Source organism: Ceratocystis lukuohia, assembly GCF_044167205.1.
Source record: "Ceratocystis lukuohia strain C4212 chromosome Unknown Supercontig1_pilon, whole genome shotgun sequence".
Taxonomy (NCBI): domain Eukaryota; kingdom Fungi; phylum Ascomycota; class Sordariomycetes; order Microascales; family Ceratocystidaceae; genus Ceratocystis; species Ceratocystis lukuohia.
Genome location: NW_027263520.1, coordinates 3,862,364 through 3,886,199, shown reverse-complemented (window position 1 = coordinate 3,886,199; position 23,836 = coordinate 3,862,364). Strand labels below are relative to the sequence as shown.

The 23,836-nt window shown below is 52.2% G+C and overlaps 8 protein-coding genes across 8 annotated transcripts; 4 read left to right on the top strand and 4 right to left on the bottom strand.

Annotated features, from left to right (window-relative positions):
- Positions 1–2,186, top strand: HOO65_010978 (bifunctional tRNA (mnm(5)s(2)U34)-methyltransferase/FAD-dependent cmnm(5)s(2)U34 oxidoreductase; the record flags this gene model as incomplete). The annotated part of the gene is made up of 2 exons (XM_071005540.1): positions 1–261; positions 420–2,186. The coding sequence occupies 2 exons, from the start codon at positions 1–3 to the stop codon at positions 2,184–2,186; spliced, it is 2,028 nt and encodes a 675-aa protein (XP_070862800.1).
- Positions 2,187–4,202: 2,016 nt separating this feature from the next.
- HOO65_010977 (uncharacterized protein) lies at positions 4,203–6,282 on the top strand (the record flags this gene model as incomplete). The annotated part of the gene is made up of 2 exons (XM_071005569.1): positions 4,203–4,761; positions 4,811–6,282. The coding sequence occupies 2 exons, from the start codon at positions 4,203–4,205 to the stop codon at positions 6,280–6,282; spliced, it is 2,031 nt and encodes a 676-aa protein (XP_070862799.1).
- A 1,046-nt stretch (positions 6,283–7,328) lies between these two features.
- On the bottom strand, positions 7,329–9,830 carry HOO65_010976 (Carbon catabolite-derepressing protein kinase; the record flags this gene model as incomplete). Its single annotated transcript, XM_071005476.1, has 4 exons — positions 7,329–7,633; positions 7,671–8,381; positions 8,443–9,275; positions 9,358–9,830. The coding sequence occupies 4 exons, from the start codon at positions 9,828–9,830 to the stop codon at positions 7,329–7,331; spliced, it is 2,322 nt and encodes a 773-aa protein (XP_070862798.1).
- Positions 9,831–10,687: 857 nt separating this feature from the next.
- On the bottom strand, positions 10,688–11,491 carry HOO65_010975 (uncharacterized protein; the record flags this gene model as incomplete). The annotated part of the gene is made up of 3 exons (XM_071006120.1): positions 10,688–10,790; positions 10,849–11,336; positions 11,405–11,491. 3 exons carry the CDS (start codon positions 11,489–11,491, stop codon positions 10,688–10,690), a joined length of 678 nt encoding a protein of 225 aa, XP_070862797.1.
- Positions 11,492–11,854: 363 nt separating this feature from the next.
- On the top strand, positions 11,855–14,304 carry HOO65_010974 (DNA polymerase epsilon subunit B; the record flags this gene model as incomplete). Its single annotated transcript, XM_071005485.1, has 2 exons — positions 11,855–12,555; positions 12,711–14,304. The coding sequence occupies 2 exons, from the start codon at positions 11,855–11,857 to the stop codon at positions 14,302–14,304; spliced, it is 2,295 nt and encodes a 764-aa protein (XP_070862796.1).
- Positions 14,305–14,625: 321 nt separating this feature from the next.
- Positions 14,626–17,940, bottom strand: HOO65_010973 (Ribosomal protein L19; the record flags this gene model as incomplete). The annotated part of the gene is made up of 3 exons (XM_071005350.1): positions 14,626–15,152; positions 15,217–17,803; positions 17,869–17,940. 3 exons carry the CDS (start codon positions 17,938–17,940, stop codon positions 14,626–14,628), a joined length of 3,186 nt encoding a protein of 1,061 aa, XP_070862795.1.
- Positions 17,941–18,832: 892 nt separating this feature from the next.
- Positions 18,833–19,814, top strand: HOO65_010972 (putative hydrolase; the record flags this gene model as incomplete). The annotated part of the gene is made up of 2 exons (XM_071006048.1): positions 18,833–19,014; positions 19,322–19,814. 2 exons carry the CDS (start codon positions 18,833–18,835, stop codon positions 19,812–19,814), a joined length of 675 nt encoding a protein of 224 aa, XP_070862794.1.
- Positions 19,815–20,398: 584 nt separating this feature from the next.
- Positions 20,399–22,155, bottom strand: HOO65_010971 (Dual specificity protein kinase FUZ7; the record flags this gene model as incomplete). The annotated part of the gene is made up of 4 exons (XM_071005684.1): positions 20,399–20,869; positions 20,975–21,506; positions 21,620–21,777; positions 21,889–22,155. 4 exons carry the CDS (start codon positions 22,153–22,155, stop codon positions 20,399–20,401), a joined length of 1,428 nt encoding a protein of 475 aa, XP_070862793.1.
- Positions 22,156–23,836: the final 1,681 nt, after the last annotated feature.

Below are 23,836 nucleotides of genomic sequence, written 5' to 3'. Positions count from 1 at the left end.
ATGGTTGCTACCTATCTAAAGCCGGGCCAGGCCGACTTGCCGTCAAAGCAGTACACCCACTCATACTGGCACCAAGAGCCGTCGAAGAAGCTACTAGGATACCAGAGTTCGCAGACACTGCCAGCAGTGGCTGACGTGGTGATTATTGGCAGCGGCATCACTGGAGCCTTTGCTGCTAGGACGGCCAAAGAGACGTGGGCAAGGGATCTAAATGTGGTGATGCTGGAGGCTAGGGAGGTGTGCTGGGGGGCAACAGGCAGAGTAAGTTGGAGTGAGAGAAAAGAAAAAATAAAGAGAAGGCGGGGGAGAACAGATTGAGCTGCTGTCATTCTACATGGCATCATTCCCGTCTTCGAATAGCATAGTGCGCATGTTTTTAGCAAAGGACGAACTAACTAACTAACGCGTCCCATTTTTAGAACGGTGGCCACTGCCAGCCCAACATCTACGCCTCGGCACCCCACATCGCCGAGTTTGAGATCCGCACATTCACCTACCTGAAGAACCTGGTCGACGAGCATGCCATCCCGTGTCACTGGAAGTCGGTAACTGGCTGCCACTCTTTCTACTCGCAAAACCTGGTCGATCGCGCTGCAGCAAACCTAGAGTATATTGCGCGTGTGGATCCAAAGCTGGCAGATGCTGCACGGCTCGTTACGCCCACGGACGCACAGATGCTGCCGCGCAAAGACGAGCAAATTTCGTTAGAAAGGTCTTTGTTGGACAGAACCTTGCCCGAGAAGCTATCGCTGGAGAAGCTGCGCGTCTCGCGGGCATGTGGGGCCGTGGCTCAGGTCCACGCGGCTAGCCTGTGGCCATACAAATTAGTGTGCTGGGTGATCGAAGACCTGCTGACGCGGTTTGGAGGAGAGGACGCAACGACAGCTACGCGCAGAACTAGAGCCGAAGCTGCAACGCCACAGTCTTCGTCTTCATCTTCGTCGCCATGGCCACTTAGGTCGTTTAGTTTATACACTACGACAGCTGTAGACTACCTGCAACGGTTCGGGGAAATATGGATTGTGCACACCGAGCGCGGGCAATTGGCGGCAAAACAAGTGCTAGTTGCGACTAATGGGCACACATCTCGTATTCTGCCTGGCCTTACTAGGGCAATTGTGCCGGTGCGGGGTCAGGTTGCGGCATTGGTGCCTAGGGCGAAGACGGCGGTGGCAGGATTAGAGCTAGGGCTAGAGGTGAAAAAGAAGCTGGACAAGAAACTAAACACGTCACATGTGTTTTTAGCAGAGCCAGGGGAGAGGGAGGCCAGATCCGAGACAAAGGGAGCTACTATGGACGACTATCTAGTGCAGGTCGGGGGGGCAGAGCAGAAGGGAGTCGAGTTTATTCTGGGCGGTGCTCGGGCGCTAGGAGAAGGAAAGGGCGTGGGAGTGTCGGCAGACGATGAGATTGACAAAGTAGTCTCAGAGCATTTGAAGGGGGTGCTTCCAGATGTGCTGGACCTAGATGACGACGAGGGGGGGAAGGGAGAGGGAAGGGATGGAGAAGAAAAAGGGGAGACATCTTGGTGCTGCTCTCCCTCTTGCTCCCCCCCCTCGCGACATGACTGCCGTCAGAAGATCCAGTTTACGGCTACGTACGAATGGACGGGCACCATGGGGTTCTCGGTAGATGGACATCCGTGGGTAGGGCGGGTGCCAGCCAGTGCAGCAACAAATGCAAATGCGGGCACGGACACAGACACAGACACAGACACAGACACAGAGGAGGATGCAGAGGGGGATACAAATGCAGCGGACAGAGATGTGGACACAGGCGCAAACACGGACGCGGACACAGACATGGCGACAGACCCAGACGCAGGCCTTTGGGTTTGTGCGGGTTACACAGGCCACGGCATGGCAGCAGCTGCACTGGCGGCCAAGGCTGTGGTTGAAATGATGGGCGGCGCGAGAGAGGAGGAGGTTGACTTGCCCAGGGAATATTTGGCCTCAAAGGAGCGATATGCAGCAGTGCTGGCAGCGACAGCGGGAGCAGTGGGAACGGCTGATGGCAAGAAAGCAGAAGAGGGAGGGGGGGGAGAAGACTGCGATGCTGCGGGTCGAGGACTGATGCCGTGCGTGAGAGAAGGCAAAGGAAAAGAAGGGAAGGGGGGAAAAGAGGGAGAAGAGGGAGAAGAGGGGAGGGATGTTACAGTATATGCAAGCCCATGCAACTCGAGTTGATGCAGTGGTTGATTGACTGGCTGGCGCAAGTTGCGTGATAGGATAGGGTGGATGGGTAAGCAGAGAGAGAAGAGACAGACAGAAGGGAACAGTGAGATAAACACAGACAATGACCCACTGCAGAGAAACAAGAGCTCTGTGTGCATGGCGTCCCATTCTCTTGGTGTATTGCTTCTTGCATCCCTCCCCTCATCCTAAACCAAAGAGTGACAATGGGGGGAGAGAAGAGAGGACAAAGAGGCTCGAAAGTAAGTATGCATCTGGGCGGGCTTGACAGCATCGAGAAGGGGGCTGGCGGACTGTGTGGTGGTTGCTGAGAAGGGCCATTCCACGGGCTATTGAGAGGAGTGCAGGGGGAGTAGAGCCTGATAAGGTCCAGTGGGCGGGGATTGACAGAGAGGGCGGGGCGGCAGCAGAATGACCTAAATACAGTGCGGGGTTGCGAGCACGCACGGTCGGGATGTGGGAAGCGTTGAGGTACTTTTGCCCCGCGCTGGCAGAGACTGTAGGGTAGGGGTAGGGTATAGGTGTATAGTGCTATGGTGCTATGGTGCTATGGTGCTATGGTAGTAAGGCTGCTGGAAATACAGGGCCCTGCCAAGTAAAAGCTATTGAAGCCTAGCGGATCTTATCTTGGCCTGTTGTCTTGGTGTTCCTAGGCACTTCATGCCGTTGCGTAGCATCTGTTGCTCATTGGTATAGTTTTTGGTGCTTTTTTGGGTTTTTTTACGTTACTTATTTGCATGTTTTGCATGTTTTTCTTAGTCTTTCTCGTTTCTATTGTTTCTATTTTTTTTTTTTTCGAAAAAAAAAAAAAAAAAAAGAAAAAATCTTCACCTCCCTCTCCCCCCCTCCGAAAATCTTCCTTTTTCTCTTTTGTTCTCTCGCTTCTCTGCATTTGCCAGAGTCGAGAATAATCGACCCTGGGCTTCTTTTGCTGCTCTGTTTGTTCTCTTCTCTTGTTCCGTTTCTCTATTTCGCCTCGCTTCGCTTCTGTCCTCGTCAACGTTTTTCTTGTTTTTCTTCTGTTGTTCAATGTTCAACGACTTTTGAACCCTTTTTCACGTTCATTTTTGTGAGTATTTCCTTGTTTTATTTTAATTCTGTTCTTTTTTTAATTCTCGCCTCAATCCATTCTCCGTCCTGTAAATGGGCAGAGATAAAAAGAAAACAAGCGACTACTGCTGCTGTCGCTGCCGCTGCTGCTGCCGCCGCCCATAAACGCACTCTGCTCCCCTCTCTTGATGGCCCTCTAAAAGTAGCCTGGCCAAAGTAAACTGACGATGTTTCCTCCCAGCATAGGCGAACCCCTCTAAATTGTTCTGGCTTTCTTTGGGAAACACTCCCTCTAAACCCTTCTGAACCCTGTGCTCCTTGACCCCCCCCCGGTTAGCCAGGCCAATCTTGCTCTTTCTGGCGTTGTGTTCCAAGGCTTTTTTTCTTCATTGTTTTTGAACTCGATCAAGAAAGTAACAGAAAGAACAAAGGCCTTGCTTCGGAATAAGCACCCTTGATTGGCCATCCATCTTGCCGTCCTGTTTGGTGTGCCCTTTGCTTTGTCTGTGTCTCTACATCTTGTGCTTCTGCCTTTTAGCCTCTAGCCTCTGTCTCTTACCTCTATCGCTCCGCTTGCGTTTGTCCACTGGCTCCTCATCACGTCATCTATCCATCCCATCTCCATCACCACCACTAGCACTTGCGAGAGAGACGCACTCAATCTGCGCCCCCCCCCCCCCCCCCAAAGCAAAGACATTGCCAAAATAAACCGCCGCTCCTCGACTCGACTCGACTCGACCTCAGCCCAGCTCGCAACATTGCTGCTACCATCAACCAGCTCGCTCGCCCATCTCCATCTTTCGCTATCCCCTCCCGCCTCCTCGAACGACGACCGCTTCCTCAGCCTCTTCGCCTTTCCTCCTATCCTAACCTCCATCCAACCCTCCCAAATTTCTTTTCCTACTCCGCGCCCGGCTTGTGGCTGCGTTCGAGACACTGTCTTGATCTAACGCCGTCGCTATGCCAACGACGCTCCAGGATAAAGCCGCTGCCGCTGTCCAAGATATGGCCCACGTTCAAGCCCAAACTGCTGCCGCCCACCACGCCGCCCAGGCCCAGGCTGCCCAAGTTGCTGCCCAGGTCTCCCAAGTCCCCCCGCCACCGCCGCCTTCCTCACACACCACTACCACCCACCCGTCACCGTACATGACAACTGCCCCCGCTACGTTTTCTTCGCTGCCTATAGTCGACCACTCCGCCGTCATGGCTACTATGGCCCCTCTCGAAAGCAGCCCAGCTGACGCTTCTACCCGCTCTTTGATGACCGAAATGAACATGATATCAGATCCTCCCATGAACCAGCAGATGATTGCCGCCATTCTATCCCCCCCCAACAACAGCAACAGCAGCAGCAACAACCACCACAGCAGCAACCACCGACCCAACAACAACAACAACAACAACAACAACAACACAAACAGCACACACAACACTCAACAGCTGCATCGACGCCTGTTACCGCCCCACCCCCGCCCCCATTCAAGTCTCCCAGCCTACCACTATCACTGCGTCCGATTCCGTTTTGGCGCCAGCCCCTTCAAGTGGCCAGTTATCTGCGGGAAGTCTAGATACTACCGACGCTTCAACCGATGAGAGTAGTGGCCCAGGGTCTCCTGATGCCGGCCCTTTGGAAGGCGCCTCACGCAGTGTGCCGAGAAGCACGCGCTCAGAGTTCACCCTCGAAAAGTTTGCTTCTGAACTCATGGGTGAGCGTCGCCGTCTGGAAGAGCTTTCATCAGAGTGTCGCGCTGCGATTTGCGCTGCTATTGCCTCGGGCCAAACCAAGTCTGCCGTGGCCCGTGCCTTTGGCGTCACGCGTGCCACCGTCTACGGAACACTTGAACGCCGCGCCGAATTCAACACCTTCAGCTCCCGTGCCCGCACCGGCCGCCCCAAAAAGGTCACAGAAGAGATCGAGTCGTCAATCCGGCGTCTGCGCGAGGCCGATCCCAAAGTCAAGTTTCGCGATGTCCGGGAGCGTCTGGGCCTCGACATCTCAGAGACCACCTTTAAACGCATCATCCGCAAGATTAAAGCCGAGAAACAAGAAGCGCGTAATGGCTCTACTACTGCTGCCGTAGCGGCTGCTGCCGTTGCTGCTACGGCCTCAGCAAATGCACAGAGCCAGGCCTTTGCCGAGCATCAGAAAGCTCAAGTCGCCCAAGCCCAAGCCCAGGCTCAAGCCCAAGCCCAAGCCCAAGCCCAGGCTCAAGCCCAAGCCCAAGCCCAAGCCCAAGCCCAAGCCCAAGCCCAAGCCCAAGCCCAAGCCCAAGCCCAAGCCCAAGCCCAAGCCCAAGCCCAAGCCCAGGCTCAAGCCCAAGCCCAGGCTCAAGCCCAAGCCCAGGCTCAAGCCCAAGCCCAAGCCCAAGCCCAAGCCCAAGCCCAAGCCCAGGCTCAAGTACAAGCGCAGTTCCAAGCGCAGTTCCAAGCACAGGCTCAGGCTCAGGCTCAGGCTCAGGCTCAGGCTCAGGCTCAGGCACAGGCACAGGTGCAAGCTCAGGTACAGGCTCAACTCCAGGTCGCCCAACAACTCCAACAGGTCCAGCATGTCCAGATACAACATCAACAGCAACAACAAGCTGCCGCTCACGTCCAGCTCCAGCAACACCAGGCCCAGGCTCAGGCAGAAGCTCAAGTCCGTGCTCACCAACAGGTTGCTGCTGCTGTTGCCGCCGCCGCGCCTACTGCTAACATGTCCACTTCCGCTCTTGATCCCGGTCTTGTGGCTGTCACTATGCCATCGCCGCAGCTAGCCACTAGTATGGCGACTACCATGTCTATGGGGCCTGTGGGGATGGTCGACCCTGCTCTCGGTGCACACTCGCATCATATAGCTGTCACCGCGGCTAACATGGCCGGTGGCTCAGGAATCCATCCTGGTATTAACATGATGGCTACAACTACGGCGGGTACACCTACGCATAGCCATGGTCAAATGACTGCAACGATGCAGCCACCGCCTCCACCGCCACCATCGCAGCTAGCCGGGCTTCAACATATGTCTGGCGTGGAAGAGTCGTTGCATGGCCAAGTTGTATAGCACCAACTGACCGGCTGCGAGTCCGGGCCTGAGCCTGGGCCTCGGCCGGGACCCTGCTGATTCTAACCAAGTGCTTGCTACGGGATATTTCCTCTCTTCTCCTTTCTCCTCCTTCTTTCTTTTTTCCTCCTTCATCTTTACTTCACTCTATACATACATACGTACACATACATCGACCATCCTGACCCCCATTTCACGCATATGCATGCACATACATATATACACTACCTACTACAGCCTCTCGCCCTTTTCATTACTATACATGCATATTCAGACGACGAGCAACGTCTATGTTTCCAGTCTGTCTCTTTCTTTGTCCATCGCTTCTCCTTCATCGAGTCTGTCAGCGTATCTGTCTTTCTCTTCATCCTCTTCTACTAAACCTGAAATCTATGCTGTTTTTTATGTCATCCTGCTGATGCTCTTCAAAATAAATACCCTCAATCACCTTTTTCTTTTCTGTTGGACTCATTGACTTATTTTTTTGGACTGTTTTCTTTTTTGCTCTCAATTTGATAACGAATTCTTCCTCCCTTTTCTCTTTCTCTTTTTCTTTATTTCTTTTTCTGAGTCCTCCTTACATTCACCTCCCTCCGCCTCCGTCTACTCGCTATAGGAACTTGACGTTTGCCGTTCGACTGTTCCTCTTGTTCTTGCTTTTGTTCTTAACTATAAAAAGTCTTCATTTCCTTTTTTTCTTCGCTTTGTTACCCAATCTCGCACGTTATACATACAGCACGGAGCCTTCTCCTTGTCTTGATCATTGAGGAAGCCATGGTTTTAAGCAATATACACACTACGACATATATATCCATATATGCATATCAATAGGGCACCTCTTTCTAACTTATAGTCGTGAAAACACATGTTGTCGTAGCCAGGGGAGGTGAAAAAGAAGGTATATTTTACTCGTCATGGTGAGATTAGACGGATAATGTGTAGATGCGTGAATGTAAATCATGAACATGCAAGACATCTCATCTCGCCCCCCCCTTCTAGATTACAGTGCCTTGTCAATCTTTGACACACACCCGCGCGCAATTCCGCTAATCTGCCTCAGCTAGTTGCATAATCAGTCGCGCCGCCATATCCAAAAACGGGAATGGCGAGGTCACATCCTTCTGGTCTAGCATGTAGTGGTCCCACGTCTCGTAGCCCGCGCATTTAAAGTCTACGAGGTATACGCCCCGGTCCATTTCGTAGATCTGGATCTCTAGAAACATGGCTACAATCTCAAACGCCTCGCCGTCCGACGTGCGCCGCACGCTGCTAGGCGCGGGGAGGGGTTGGGTGGGTTTGCGTAAGGCTGTGATGGAGATGGGGAAAAAACGTATTAGCAATGGTAGTAGGCCTTGGGTTTGAGCGTGTCTGTGTTTGTCATTACGTACCTTCTGTCTCCCACCGCACTTTGATATTCCATGGGTCTGCTGGCAGCTTGTACCGCTTGCGTGGGTCGTACTGGTCGCGCTGGATCTGGCCACCATCGTCCATTTCGCGATAGCTCGGGGGCAGGTCCTCTCCGGACTCCATGGGCTCCCAGTTCTCATCGGGGATGTACATAGCGCCCAGCTTGGCCAGTGCCTTGTGGATGCACAGAAGAGCTTCCCAAGGGGCATTGCGTGAGCGGATGCCGAACTGCCAACGCACGGGCTTAGCCTTTTTAGGTGGATTGACAGGTGTGAGGCCTTGCGGGCGCTGATTGGTTTCATCAATACGCCCGATGTTGCGCGAGTGAGGCTTGAGCCGCCGTGCGGTCTCTTCCTTGTCAGCGTCAGTGCGTGATCCCGACGGATCGTCCACGATAACAGACGGTGCAACGGCATCGACAGGCCCCGACTTTTCCTTGTCGACGTATGTCTTGTGGTACGCTGGAATACTGCTGGGAAGGATACCAACTTTGCTAACATATGATCGTGGGCCAGTGGTAGAGGATTGCACAGATGCTATGGACGGGGCTGAAGGACTAGGAGCAACCTGTGATGCTGCAGCTGCGGCTGCAGCTACAGCTGCATCATCAGCAGAATGCGACTTCTCACAGGCCGAAGTGCCAGGTTGTGATTGGCTTTCGCTAGACATGGCGGCAATGGCAGCGGCCTCTTCTACAAGGGAATTTAGTAAATCGTTCTATAAATACAAGACTGCGAAAGGCTGGGGACCTACGGTTTTCCATGAGTTTATTCTCTCGCACAATCAAATACGCGTCTTTGATAGCTGAAGGTTCTTCGGCTTGCAGAGCTTCCTCGACATCTTTGCGGCCATAGCCCATCGTCTTGCTGATCCGGTCGGCAACTTCGTTGTACAACCTTTTCTGCTCGTTATTCAGCACGCCTGTCTTGCTTACTGAATTGTTAATAGACTTGTTCGGATCAATGCCAGTGTGAAAGAACTCCTCAACAGGGAGCCTAAGGTAGGGGTCTAGGTTTTCCATGAACCACGGATCTCGGCGGATTTCCTCGACGCTGATGCGCTGCACGGGATTAACAACCAGCATCCGTTTGATTAGTTGTGCGGCGCCCGATGGCATCCATTGCGGCACACTGTATGCGCCGCGGGTGATTTTGGCAAAAAGACTGGGTATATGGTCATCGTCAAAGGGGAGACGGCCGACAAGCATAACATAGAGGATCACACCACAGCTCCAAACATCGACTTCTGGGCCAGCATAGAGCTTCCCGCTAATAACTTCTGGAGCGGCGTAGTTTGGTGAGCCGCAGCTAGTTTTGAGGAAGTTGCCGTCAGTCATGATGTTGCTAAGGCCAAAATCAGCAATCTTGACGTCTAGGTCGTTGTCGAGCAGGAGATTTTCGGGCTTGAGATCTCGATGCACAATTTTGTGGCGGTGGCAGTATTCAACAGCGCACACCATTTGCTGGAAGAATCTTCGGGCGGTGGCTTCCCTCATGCGGCCATGTTGGACAATATAGTCAAAGAGCTCTCCACCAGCATATTCCAGAACCATTATGATTTCGGAGGAGGTCTTGATGACAGTGTATCTAGATAGAACAAGGGGATGAGTGGTCAGAGAGGAGATTTGCGAATGAGTGGGTGGAACAGCCAACAGCTTCGCATACTTACAGCTTGATAATGTGGCGATGACGCAGCAGCTGCAGATACTCAATCTCGCGCTCGACACGGCCAGCCATGTCTCGGCTAATAAGCTTTTTGCGAGGGATGATCTTGAGCGCCACCTTTTGGCCAGTACTATTATGAATAGCGAGCTTGACTTTCCCAAAGGAGCCCTCGCCAAGAGTCTTGATTACTTTGTAAGCGCCGATTCGTTGCTCGACAATAGCACCGGGATCGTGAATTACGCCAGATGGTCCCGGAGCACGGGGATCGACGGCCGGTGGCGGCAGTGGCAATGTTGAGGGACCCATCGGCACAGAAGAAGCGCCACCGGGGGCAGAGCCAGCGACAATAGAAGGGTCATTGGGGTCGAGATTGCGCTTGGAATTCCGGCGCGACGGAGACAGCGAGATGGTTAGCTCTTCATCTTCAAAGCCGCCATGGGCTGGGCCCTTGGCATCTGGTGGGGCAAGATGCTGCATCGAAGGGTACTGGTATCTAAGGACTATGGAAGATGGCTATGGCAGTTGTGAGGCCAGAGCTGAACAGCGAAGGAGGAGGGGTCGATAGGCCGAAGAAGGCCAGATGAGGAGACGCCTCAAGCGAAAGAAAGCGGAAAGTCTTTCAAGGCGTGCAGGAAGAGAGGCTGTAAAGCGGCCAAAGTGACAAAGACGCGAGAGGGAAGTAGCACAGCGAAGAGGACGGGGGGGGGGAGAGATAGAGAGGTAGGGCAAAGAAAAGACTCGTTGGGAAGCGCTTGAAGACTAGGCTTTGGGTATATTAAGCAGCGAGGAAAGGTATAGAACAAATAGAGAGGATATTCGCGCAGATTTCAATATTCCCAGAAATAAGTTTGGGTGTATTTCTGCATAGATAAGACCAAAGTCGAATGATTGACCAAGTCAAAGATGTAGATGCTCTGACTAAGTTGTGGTGTGGTGGCTTCAGGCTTACTTGCTCTTAGGCTTTAGGCTAAGCTTGGGCTTAAAGTGGCTTTATATCTGGCCCTGAAGGCTCTTAAAAGGAGGGGGGTGTACTTCTATTTTCTTGCACACTGTCGCTTTACTGTGTTTGTTGCCTCTGAAACTTCAAACTTCTCACTGTCAATATTCACTAGTCACATTTTGCCCCACTAGCCCAAGGACAGTGTGTATTTCTCCTAACACGGTACCGTGTCTGTTCCCCTCCTTTCCTCTACTTTTTCCCCCACAAACATCCTCGACGTCTCTTCGATCTCTTCAACAATCGGCGAACGCTCGCCACTCTCTGGATCGATGCCACTGGCCGTTCAGTCTGACCCTTTGTCTTGCCGCATACAACCCAACCCTTCCAACCCTTATTAGACCCTGGGCCCCGCCTCCGCCTCTCCATTCGATCCAGATGACTCCTGGCTACTCAGCTGATCCACCAGCTTTTCCATCAAGAACGGACTGAGTCCTAGACTATCATAGACGTTAGTGTAGGCCATTGTCCGCTTCCTATGCGGATGATTTAACTTACATTCCCTGATTCGTGAGGATACGATATGTCCCACTAGGTTGGACCCGGCCAATAATCTCCCCCTCACCGTTGACCTCCACACTGCCTAGGATGTCCTCTGGCCATGCAATGCGCCCAAACTCAGGTGGATTGCGCGTATCGCTGAGATGGATATAGCCACCAACACGGTGGCTGTGGCTGGCTTCGGCTGCGGGATTGGGACGGCCGCTGGTGCCACCTCGGTATCGCGTCTTTTGCATGGCTGCAGCTAGATTTGTCCCGCCCGAGCCGACAAATGCCCGGGCTTGCATTTTCAGAAACTCATCTTCGCTGCCGTACTTGACAATCACCTCGTCGAGAATCTTACGGAATCGCGGGTTCTCCTGGAAGGACTGTGGCGTTGGCGGGATGACATCCGAAGTGCCCACAGCCAGGTCAAATCTGGGCGGCTCTGTGCTCAGCAGACTCAATATGTACTTGCCCGCGATAGTGTTGTTTTCAAAGACCTTCTGTAGAGTGTGTTAGTATGAGGGAGGCTGTCCTGTCTGTAATGCAGGTCGTAAATAGGCGTACCTACAATGTGACTATTAGACGGCAGAGTCGCCACACCTCGGTGACCTCTGGATGCAAGATATGACAGTCTTTTTAATGTAGTTTGCTTCATTAAGAATGCCATCTTTACTCAGAACGAACTTGCTCTCAAGCCTAAATCTGGGGAGGCTTGTACTTGTCCCTGTATTATTCTAAGCTTCCCCTCCATCGTTCAATCCCTGCTCATCTCTGACGTTTGTTAGCCACACGTGCGCCACATAATTGTTGGCATGTGGCGCAACTATAGACAACGCGCTTGACGCGTTTATCTTTAATTGAAAGTCACGAGCCAAGAGCAAGCGGACTTTGGGCTTGGCGCCGGCTCAACACCATGACAACCTCGCACGACAGCTACTCATAACACAACGCTCTTGTGTCTTCTTGATCGTATTTATCGCCATAGCCTCTAAATACCCGGCCCTCTTCAAATACACCAATGCGTGGTTTTCTCGCCGGTAAGGCCACGCCGGCCAAAAACCAGCTTCCCTCCTCGTCCATCCCCTCGTCATCCCCGTTTGCCACGCCGGCTCATCCCCTCCGGCCGTATACAAGCTCCGTTCCAGCTTCAACACCGACTCCTGACAAGCAGTCCATCCTCCCCATCGATCTGGCACCTGCCACATTACGGCCACTAGCCTTCCGCACATTCACTAAGAAGCATAGCTTAACGCTGACCTCCTCGGCGTTGCTGGAACTCGCCGTTTTCATTGGCCGGCACTGTGGCTCGGGATGGCGTGAAGAGGGCCTTGCTGAGAAAGTGCTTGAAGAGGTGGCACGAAGCTGGAAGAACCGCAATGGTGGCGTCATTGTTGACGGCGCGAGCAAGGAGCTCAAGCAAATCTTGAGCACTATAGAGGCTACTATGAGCGGTGGCCGCATAATACAAGGCGGCAAGGGGCTCATACGCCAGAATAGTCTAACGCTGGATTCTACAATACCAGAAAACGAAGTCATTAAGACAAGGCTGGGAATCACAGTCCCAACCATGGCTAGAGCTGATAGCGGGCTGAGCACGCAGGAAGATCTCAATGAGCAAGATGAAGCTGCCCTGAACGATGTACGCAAGTGGCTGAAGATTATAAATGCCTATGACCAGCCACGATTGATCTATAATGTTGCTACAAAACACTTTGACATGTACGTTTTTCAGGTACCCCCTCAATTTGCTAACTTTTTTGTTGGTTCACTAACAAACATGCATGCCTTTTCCTTCTGGTTTTCTATTATAGAGTGACAACAAAACCTTCTATTTTACCTGATGCCTCTAGTAAAACTGCAGCTTTCCGTCATAGATATCATGTCATACACCAACGTCTGATGCGAAATGAGGCCTTCCAGACCTCCACCGTCGCAGCAGCTCGCTCCAAGGCCAAGGGCTCTCTCACAAGTAGTGCCGGCCAAAAGATCACCCCAATCGCCAACCTTCTTGGTCGGCATGGCTCACACCATATGCTGCTTGGTCTGATTGTGGTGCTTGCGGCTGGTGGGGTTGGTATCAGCGACTTAACTGGTACCATTACCTTGGATCTTGCTCAAACAGTGTCGGTACCTGAAGACTCGGCTTGGTACACGCCTGGAATGATTGTGCTGGTCGACGGCATCTACGAAGAAGAAGAGGACATTAGCACCTCAGGCCTGCACGGTGCCCGTGGTATAGGTGGATTCATTGGCGGTCGCTTCCAGGCTTTCTTCATTGGCCAGCCACCATGCGAGAAACGAAGCGTCACCCTCGGCATAAGCGGTCCTGAAGGCAACGTGGACCACACTATTGGTGGCGGCTTTGGCTGGACTGATTTCATCGGTCACGGCAGTGAACGTGCAGTGGGGGCCAAGATGCGACGCATTCAGGAGCGTGTCTTTCGGCCTATGGAGACTTCTGAGGCTCGTATGCGTCACAAGGTTGTTGTGCTTGGTGAAGTTAACCTCAATAAGCCGCGCACGCTTGAGGCTGTGCGTAAGGTTCTCTCACTCTATGCTAACGATGACTCCGCCACTGCCTACCCACTGGCTTTTGTACTAACCGGCAGCTTCACCGATGGACCTATCATGGCACGTGGTGGCAGTGGGGGTAGTGTTGAATACAAAGAGTACTTTGATGCGCTAGCAGCTGTTATTGGCGAGTTCCCGCCGTTGATGCAAAATAGCAGTTTTATCTTTGTGCCAGGCGACAATGATGGGTGGATCTCTTCCGTCACAGCTGGTGCGTCTGTGCCACTGCCCCGAAAGCCGGTACCGGAAATGTTCACGTCGCGATTGCGTCGCATGTTCGTTGCCGCTCGTAACGTGAACAGCACCAAAGCTCCGCCTGAAGTCGTCTGGACCACAAACCCTAGTAGACTGTCGCTTTTTGGACCAACCCACGAGGTGGTCTTGTTTAGAGATGACATCTCGGCGCGGCTACGACGCTCGGCTATCAGTCTCAAGACTGATCGGGATAGCCTGGAAGAGACTGCAACTGACAAGACCAGCGAACTAGAGGATGAGGTCCCGGACCTGGACGATTTGATGGAAGGGAAGGCAGAGTCTGCTACTAGCAAGCCGGCCGAAAACCAGCCAACCGTTGTTGATGACGCTGCTACTGCTGCTGCTGGCATCAAGTCATCACGCAAGCTCGTCAAGACCCTCTGCGACCAAAGCTACCTTTCGCCGTTCCGACCCGAGATCCGCCCTGTACATTGGGAATACGCATTGCCACTGCATCTGTACCCGCTGCCCACGGCTGTTATACTAGTTGATAGCACAAGCAATCCTTTTGCTGTTACCTACGAGGGGTGCCATGTGCTCAACCCCGGCACGTTGCTGGTCCCCGGGAGGAAGGATGCCGCTCGCTGGGCGGAGTACGAGGTTGGAAGGGTGGGCAAGTTCAAAGAATGTGTATTTCGCTAAGAGACATGGGAATCGTTAAAGCGCAGGTATATATAGATGTTACGAAGCTGAAGTCTTAGGTTGATGCATAGAAAAGGGGTCTTTCGGTTATTGATGGAAGACAAACTAACCAACAGGGGGATATACAGTAGACAATGAAGACAGCATGAGAGATAAGAAAGAAAGCAAGAAGAAAAGAAAAAGAAAAAGAAAAAGAGATAGCCACCAAAAGCGCAATATGTAAAAAAGCAAACTAAGTGAAACGAGCCTAAGAAAGATGACTCGCAAATAAAAATAAACGGAGGAATGACAACGAATGCATACATGCAATGCAGTAAATACCTATGTAAGCAGCAACGCATCTTGGCTTAGCACACCAAACAACTCGTCCACCTCACGTCGCACTGCCTTCAACTCGGCTGCCACTTGGCTTGTAATCAGGATGTAAGCGTAAATCAACGCGTAGTCCTTTTCTTCGGCCACGAAGCCTACTCCTGCTCCGTGCGCGCCTTTAGCGATCTGAGTCTTACGGAAGCCATGGATCTTACTCAACAGTCGGTCCTTGAGGCCCTCGATATCCGGCGTAGCATCGGCAATGGGATACTCGAGCATGATGGAGCTGGCAATCACGTGAAATACATGGCAGATTCGATCGCACATGATGGCACGCTCCTTGATGGTGTCTTCAAGGATGGCCTTTTCACCGGGGCTGAGCAGGTTGCGTTTTTGCGTGATTTGCGACATGGCATAAAAGGCGTCGATGATGCGATCTGTTGCTAGTAGCATGCGGGAGTAAGGCTTGCTAGGAAACGGGCCACGGAGCTCAAACTCGTTGATTGCGGCAGTGCGCAGTGTTTCCAGTTTGAAGACTATAGAAAGAGGGTGTTAATTGTGAAAGCTCAGGGTTAGCGGGCAGGGTTAGAGATAGCTTACCATAGCGTTGCAATGCGTCTTGCTCGCCTGACTTGATGTAGGAAACGGGCTTGTCCTCGTGTAGCAAGTGTCCCAACGGACCTCGCTTCCAAATGAGTCCTAGCTGGAGATATAGCACAGCCATGCCTTCCTTGAACTTCCTACGGCCTGATGCTGGCCAGATCAGTCGGCAGACAATCATGCCCCAGAGGATGCCAAGTGACACGGACAACGCTCTGTGATAGGCAATCTCGAAGATTAGTGGGTTCATGCCGTCATCAACGTCATCGTCGCCGTTGTCGTCGTCATCTTGCGAGAGACTGTATGCGTATAGGACAATGACATTCCATGCCAGTAGGGTGATTCGCCCTAATGGGCCGTTCTTGACTACGAGCAGTAGGTAGAAATTGTACACGCTGACCAACCAACCAAAGACAATTAGCACAAAGCCGTTGCCCTGGCTAATAACCCAGCCAAGACACGCCAGTGACGCGCCAATCACAGTGCCTAGGAAGCGTGAGAAACTCGTGGCATTGCTCGCACCAACCGTCATGGCTACGACAATCATGTAACTTAGGAGACCCCACTCGCCACGCCAGTGGTTGTACGTCGGCCGCGTTGACGGCAGGAAGGCAAGCATGCCCCAGAGCGACGCACCGATGCCAATCTTGAGCCCAAAGCGGATGTCCTCACGGCCAAGTTTACGCAGTACGGCAAGCACCCACGCCGAGATTTTACGCATATACTGGCTTGCGTCGGGAGCTGCGTCCCAACTGTACAGGTCCCGATTACGCTGCATGCTCTCGGGAATGCCCCGGGGCATCGCCGAGCGTCGGATGGGGTTGACTTCGCGTGCAGTTGAGCTGTTGAAGTCTTGGTTAAGAAATGCAGCGGTTTCATCATCGTCAAGCTGGATCCGCTGGCTCTTGAAAGACGGCAAATACCGCCAGAACATAAGCCAGCTCCAGCTTCTAGAGCCTTGTTGATTGTGGAACTTGATATCGTCAACAGTGTCCAAGTATGCTCCAATCTCATCGGCTACAGCTTGCAGACTAAAGCTAAAGTGGCCACAGGACGCAGCCACCTCTTCAATATCGGCTTGAATCTTTTCCGACCGCTTGCCCGCCATTTGTATAGAGAGATAGAGCTCACGCAAGGCCTGGCCGCGGGCATTGTTGTACAGCGCAAGGGCATCACGAAGACTGTTCTTGAAACTCTCTTGCAAGTTCGCATCGTGGAGGGTGGGCGTGTCTCTAAACGGGGGCTCTTTCAGGATCTCAGAAAGAGTAAAGGCAAGCGACTTCATTGAGGGACCCAGCATGCTAATAAACATTTCAAAGATCTCCGATGGTGTACGGAAACCGGGCTGTTGAGATAACGGATCGCGATCGAGTTCCTCTGATGCCCGGCGCGACTTACTACCGAGTTCTAAATTCTCTTCAATGGGGCCGAGATTGTGCGGGACGGATGCTGGGCTAAAGCTCATTACTGGTGACATAAAACCTCGTCGAACTAAGACTGGGCTTGGGAAGTTGCTTACGGGCTCGCTTAGCAGTGAGTACTGCGTGTTGGAGGCACTGCGAAGGCCACCAATAGACTGTGCCAGGCGTTCCATGGATTTGATGACGTTCTTTTCTAGCTGATACTCTTTTTCCTGGCCGAGGATGTAGTGCTCAAACTTGGATTCGCGTGCGGCCTTGATCATCTTGCTATTGTGGGCGTTATAGCGGGAAATCAAGTCGCCATAGCCCTCGGCCCGCAGCTCTTCTTCCGATCCGCTAATGAAGCCACGGGTCACAGCTGCGATCATGTCACCTAGAAATATGGACGTAGTGCACATGGCCTCGCGAAGCTCCTTGCGGGCTGAACGACGCCACACAAGCAAGCTGACACCGGCGGAGAAACAGATGCCCATGACGAGGATCTTAAGGGTCTGCTCGACCTTGACAAAGTCAAAGTCGCCACCCTGGATAGCGTCTTCCTTGGTGACAATAGAGATTATGGTGATTGAGGCCAGAGTAGAGGCAACGTTGACCAGTGGCTGGTTCATCTTCTGCTTGACCCAACCGACAAAGCCCAGAGCACCGCCAATAAAAACTGTGACGTTGATAAAGTGTGATAGCCACACAAGATCCATTTGGCCGGCCAAAACCACAGACACGCACATAGCCAAGGTGCCGATCAGGGCTGCATAGGCAATGGCCAAGATAGCAATGATGATGGCCTCGACCATGGAACCAATTGTGCGTGCTGGATGGAAGTATACGGTAATGGTAGCCACCACGTGCTTGCCGTCGCGCTTTCCGAGTGTGCTTGACAAGGGCGCCCAGTACGTGGCCAAGCTACCCAACACGTACGCTAGCGAGCAACACAGCACGCTGCGGCCTTCTGATGAGCAGGCCCAGTCGCGGGCAAACATGAGTGACTGTTTAGCATTATGAAAGGCAGTATCAACGTGTTCGCGTAATGTCTCGGCCGTTTCGAAAGAGTGAAAGCGTTCAGGGCTGGAGTCGGAGCTGCTTGATATAGCGCCATTGTCGTTAAGGCTGAAGTGACGGCGCAATCGTTCGCCGGTTCGGGGATCGATGAACGTTCCATCGCGAAGAGCCTGGCAAAGAAGACAGTTAGTGTGGATCGCGGGGGTAGAGAGCCAGCTGCTATAATAGTACGTACACCTCGTCGAGAGCTAGGCCAACGGCCGCCACTTGAAACTGACGGCGATGTTGCCGACGATAAAGACGGCATTGCGAATAGTGCGGATGTGTTGATGAAGCTAAAGAAAGCACAGTTTGTTTGTATAGATTTAGCCTTCACCCGAGATCTTGTGCAGGCGCATCTCCAAAGTGAGGCAAACAGAGGCTGACGTCAGAGTACAGGCAGAAGAAGAGGGAAGCCGAGTGAAAAATGCCAGCCAACAGCAAGATTTGTAGGCAGTAAAAAGGGACTGGCGCAGTGACAATAGCGAGTATCAAGACAAGCTTCCCCAAGATGAAGAGGTCAGAAATAGAAACAGAACGAAGCCGAAAAGGCTGTGATGGAGATAAATCACAAGGAAGAAATTAAAAGAAAAAAAAAGAATAAAAAAATAAAAACAATAAAAAGACCCTGACTTTATCGCGAAATATTAGAGGGCTGCTAAAGATAAAATAGACCAGGCGTGAACAGTTTTTCGCGCTTATTGGCCCGTTGCGGTTAGCGTCTTTTTGTGCCTGCCTTGTCTATTTGTCTCTTGTCTGTCTTCTTCTTTCTTTCTACAGGAAAGAGAAGAGTGATGGCTAATGCACTAGAAAGAGTGGGGCTCTCTTAAGCCAAAGCTCAACACAACGTCCAAGCTTTGCTTTGAGATGAGGGTTGAAGCACGTGCAATTGCTTGATGTTAGCTAGGTACTTGTATTTATGCAGTGACCTGTACGTATTGGCCATGTACCTTTTTACTTGCGCAGCAGCACAATGGCCTTGCTTACTTTGAGCCTCTGCGGCGTTTTATATTCGCCAGGTCCTGAGCCAAAGCCTCCATGGGTCTTGTTCAACAAGCTCAACGAGTGACAATCAGAAAGCCCTCTTGAAGGCCATGCTGCTGCCTGCGCTGCTTGGCTCCTCATCCCGTCGTCTGTTCTCTGCCAAGATAGCTGCCAGAATGGCTGCATTTGATAGCTCTACTATGCCCGGGTCTATGTCTGCTACGTCTGTTCGTACCCCCCGTGTCTTTGCACCTCTCAAGAGCGGTACCGCCACTACCGCTGGTGCCGGTTCTAGCGGTCCTGCCCAAGAGCTCCCGACTCTTGAGGGCGTGGTGTTCGATGTTGATGGCACTCTCTGGTAAGTTGGTCCTAACCTAGCCCAGCCAAGCCCGGTATACTTGTCGTAATTAGAGGGATATCAACTAAGCGGCACGGTGGCACAGTGGCAGTGCTGTGCACACACAATACGCCTGTTACATACAAAAACTATAACCCTGCGTGCTCCTCTTCTCCCCCCGCACAACAACTAACCAGACCCTTGCTTTCGACTAACCACATGCCAACTCCTCCTCCTGCCCTAGTCAGCCGCAGACGTATATGTTTGGTGAAATGCGTCGTGTATTAGGCATCCCCAAAACCGTCGACATTCTCGACCACGTTTATAGCTTGCCAGAAGCCAGCCAGGCCGCTGCACACGAAGCCATCCGCGCTATTGAACGACGTGCCATGGATGAGCAGGCCGCACAGCCGGGTCTGGCCGAATTGATGCAGTATCTAGACTCGCGAGGCATCCGTAAGGGCATCTGCACGCGCAACTTTGACCTGCCTGTCAAACACCTACTGGACACCTATCTGCCCGATTCGTTGTTCCATCCCATTGTGACGCGCGATTTCCGGCCTACCAAGCCTGACCCGGCAGGTATTCTGCATATTGCCTCCACGTGGGGCCTGGCCGGGCCAGATGCCAGTGGCTTGATCATGGTAGGCGACTCGATTGATGATATGACAGCAGGGAGGAGGGCAGGTGCAGCGACGGTATTATTGGCTAATGAGGCCAACAAACATCTGGTTGGGCATGATCATACCGATTTAGTGATAGACCGACTAGATGAGCTCATTGGTGTCCTAGAAAACGGATTTGTTGGGCGAAAGCTATGAATGAATGGACATGTACAAATGGAGACGCCCTTCTACATGTTCCACCATACTACTACTGTAGGACAACACAAACTATACAAAGGCATGTGGAACTAAGAAGCAAAAATATGTAAACCATGGAATGTAAACACATAAAATTCGAAAGTGTCCCTAGCTATGACACCTAGAGAGATCCTTTACACCTCGCCATTTCATACATAAAATAGATACAGATAGCAAGCAAGTACAAGATGAGGAAGACAAAGACCGCGAAAAAAAAAACCATTCCCCCGATTGACTAGTTGATTAGATTGGCTGACTGCTTAGCTGGCTTGAGAACTAACCCCTGTAGAACTAATACAGATTTTTCATTCATATTCATCAGCCCCATGCTCCAACAAACCAAGTGGCGAACCATGTTCTTGGTGTACTTGAGTTTGGCCCACAAGGATATAGGGGGAGAGCAAGAGAAGAAAGTGCTGTTGATGTTGTTGTTATTGCTGCTGCTGCTGCTGCTGCTATTGATGCCGCCGCCGCTGCCGTTGGTGTTGGTTTTAATGCCGATGTGGTGCGAGTGACTGGCAAGGCACAAATATGCCCCTGTACTAGTTGGAGTATCCATAGCCACTACCAGCAGGCGGCGCGCCATATGCTTGTCTGCGGCTCTCAGGCGTGTGATTGCGTTGTATGGGTGGAGCCGGTTGCCTCAAGCCATGGCCTGACGAGTGACTGGAGGACGGGCCACGCGAGTAGCCATTGTTGCTGTGCGAATTGTTGTGGGGGTGAGAGTGGTTGGCGCTTCCATTGCGCACCGGAGAGCGGTTGTTGTATTGTTCGCGTGGCGGAGCAAAGTTCCCGGAAATGGGGATTTCGCCGGACGTAGGTGTGTTGATGCTAAGATCCTCGATGGGGAGATACATAGGGGCGTCGTTATTTCGCAGTACGTCTTTGTTGTTGGCGGGCGCCGTCTGGGGTGCAAGGTGTGATTTTCGCTTGTCCTTCTCGAGCATACCGACGGCCCAGACTTGTAGATCAACGGGCGTACGCTTTGCGGCCTGGACAAAGGGGTCTCGGTCCTAAAGTAGAGAATGTTTATGTTAGTCCGAAATACTCAAGGCTGTATGGCCGTCTAGCGGATGAGCCCGATATAGAGGAAAGATAGAACGGAGAAAATAGCATACATAGAGTTCCTGCGGCGTGGGCCGATCATCCGGGTTCTTTGAAAGGCATTTCGTAATCATGTCTTCTAGAATTGATGGGAAGGCATCGCTCTTAGGGAGTTTGGGTGCTGGCTCGTGCACAATTTGCTGTAGGAGATCCAGGATACCAGCCGGGGCGCATTCGCCGTCTGAGTTTTGCTCGCCCGCATCGAACGGGAACTTGCCAATGGCCAGCTCCATGATACTCAGACTAAAACTCCACACATCGGATTTGACAGTGTACTTATCGCCCTGGATACGCTCAGGGGCCATGTATGTCGAAGTTCCCACAAAGGTATCAGCAACGGAGTTGACCAGCTCGCCGGAGACACCGAAGTCGCAAAGCTTGATAGAGCCTTTAGAGTTGACTAGGATATTAGAGGGTTTGATGTCACGATGCATAATGTGGTGTTTGGTGTAAAGATAGACAAGACCACCCAAGGTGGCCTCAGCGATTTTGCCGAGAACGTCGACGCGGATGGGGCCGAACTTGCGAGAGATGCGGTCTAGTGAGCTGTGGGGGGTAGAAGCTAGGCGTTAGATGGTGATTTGATAAACCAATTGCCGCTATTTGTAGCAGAGGGAGGAATGAGGGAAGGGGCGAGGGAAAAAGATGTAGAAACATACCCCACGTCCATGTACTCCATACACATAATCACATCGCCATTGTCATTAAGGAAAGCGCCATAGAAGGTGACAATGTAGTCAGAATGGCATCCGAACATGATCTGGAGTTCTCGGACAATGCGTTTGCGCACTTCTCGGTTGTCTTCAACGTGTATGACCTGGAGGGAGGGAGTTAGCATGGCTTTGGAAGAGTCATCAACGGAGGAACAGAGGGAGATAGAGATGTACAAAGCAAACCTCCATCGTCCACTCCACTAGAGGAACCGTACCTTTCTTGCCATGACAGTGCCGGTTTTCTTGTGCCGAACCTTGCTCACAGTGCCGCCATTACCCGATCCGAGCTCTTTAATGATCTCCAGATCCTCGGGCCGCAGATCAAGCTTGTATTCAATACCGATCTCCAGTTGCTGAGTGTTGTCTTCCTTGTCGGTGGGTGTGGACTCGGTAGTGGGCGGTGGCTTAGGAGCGGCGGGCGTCAGGGCAAGGCCCTTGACGTTCTTGCGCTTCATAGTGCGCGGAGCAAAGTTGTCTGACATGGCGGGCGAGTATAGGCGAGAGACGCTATATTTCTAGTCTGAGGGGCGGTATTGTGGAAAGGGGGGATGGAAGATGATGGCAGCGACAACGGAGGCTTGCGAATAGGCCACGAACATGCAGTAAGCGGCCGTAGTGTCGGCAGTATAGCGGGGGAGCCAAGGCGTCAGGCGTTGGGCGATAAAGAAGGAGAGAAAGAGATACACAACGGTCGACGGCGGTGCTTTTGGGAGGGAGGGGGGGGGAGATTAAAGCAAAATCAAAGCAACAGATGGACAGAAAGGAAAGAGGATCAAGGGAAAAAAAGCACGAGGGAGGAGGCGAGACACAACAAGGAGGAGAAAAAAAAAGAAGCCAGCAAGCGATAATAGGAGATAGGAATAGAGAGACAGAGGGACAGATAGACAGAGACAAGGCTTGACAAGAAAAGCTGCTGATGGTGTTGCTGCTATAGACCTGTGACGTTCGACTGTCAATTGTCAATTGTGACTAGCAAACGAGGGAGGGGATGGGCCTTGAATGACTGGCTGGCCTTATGCAGTTCTAGCGGGCAACGGCGGTTGCAAAGGCGACTAGCGGTTGGTTGGCCTGGGAGTATAGACAAACGCCACGATGGAATCAGCCGTCAAGAGAATTGGTGGGGACCGGGGAGACAAGGCGAGGCAACAATATTGATTGGTGATGAACAAAGAAAAAAGATTTCCTCAGGAAACCCAGACAATTCGAAGATGAGACAGGAAGAAGAAGAGGAGAGGAGGGAAAGAGAAATAGGGAGGCCATACAAATTAACTGAAGGTTGACTAGAGGTGAGGAGAGGAGAGAGGGGATCAGACCACCTGCTAAAAGCTTCAAAAAGCCGGTAGCTTGGACGCTGCGAGGCCCCTAAAAGCCTCTGGAAAAGCCTCTGGAAAAGCCTCTGGAAAAGCCTCCAAGTACCTCCCTAAAACAGGCCCCCCAAAGAGAGAGGCTTCTAGCAGCCCCTAAAGGACGAGAAGAGGCCCGCCACCCCACCCTTACCACTACCCACTAAGGCCTCTGCTACACAATAGAAGACAGGACTTTACAGGGGGCTCTCGCTCTATCACCTCGCCCCTGGACCAACCACTACAATCTGCGGCGTGCAAACCAAACATCCTGACACCCTGCCCCTCCCGCAACTTCGCGATACAGCACTGTCTTTGGCTTACTTCGAAATACCTCCTTTTGCTGGCTAATCCTCTTGCTCCTTGTCCCGCCCTCTTCTGTCCCGAGATCGCCATCTCCCATCCAACGTTGGTGGGGTTGACATAGTTTGGGCGGCTACGCAGCGCAACAATTACGTCTACGTCTACATGTTAACTTCTTACTGCATGCACTTCACTTTCAGGGTAGTAGTACATGGAGTCCGCGTAGGCTGTATTGTATGTATGTACGTTCTTATGTGTCTGTCCGTCTGTCTATCCGTCTTCTGGAACCAAAAAAAAAGCCATCTCCATCTCAGCCATCACCTGCATGTGGCTCGGTTTTCTCTTGTGTTTTCCCACTCTGACGTCTGGCCGTTCTCCTGCTGTCCTCTAAAACAAGCCACAAATCCCCATTAGACAACACAACAGCCTGCAGAAACATGAACATGTAACCATCCCCTGCGTGGCTACTAGCCAACCTGCATAGCCCGTCTTCAAATGTGTGCCAGCCAAGACACAA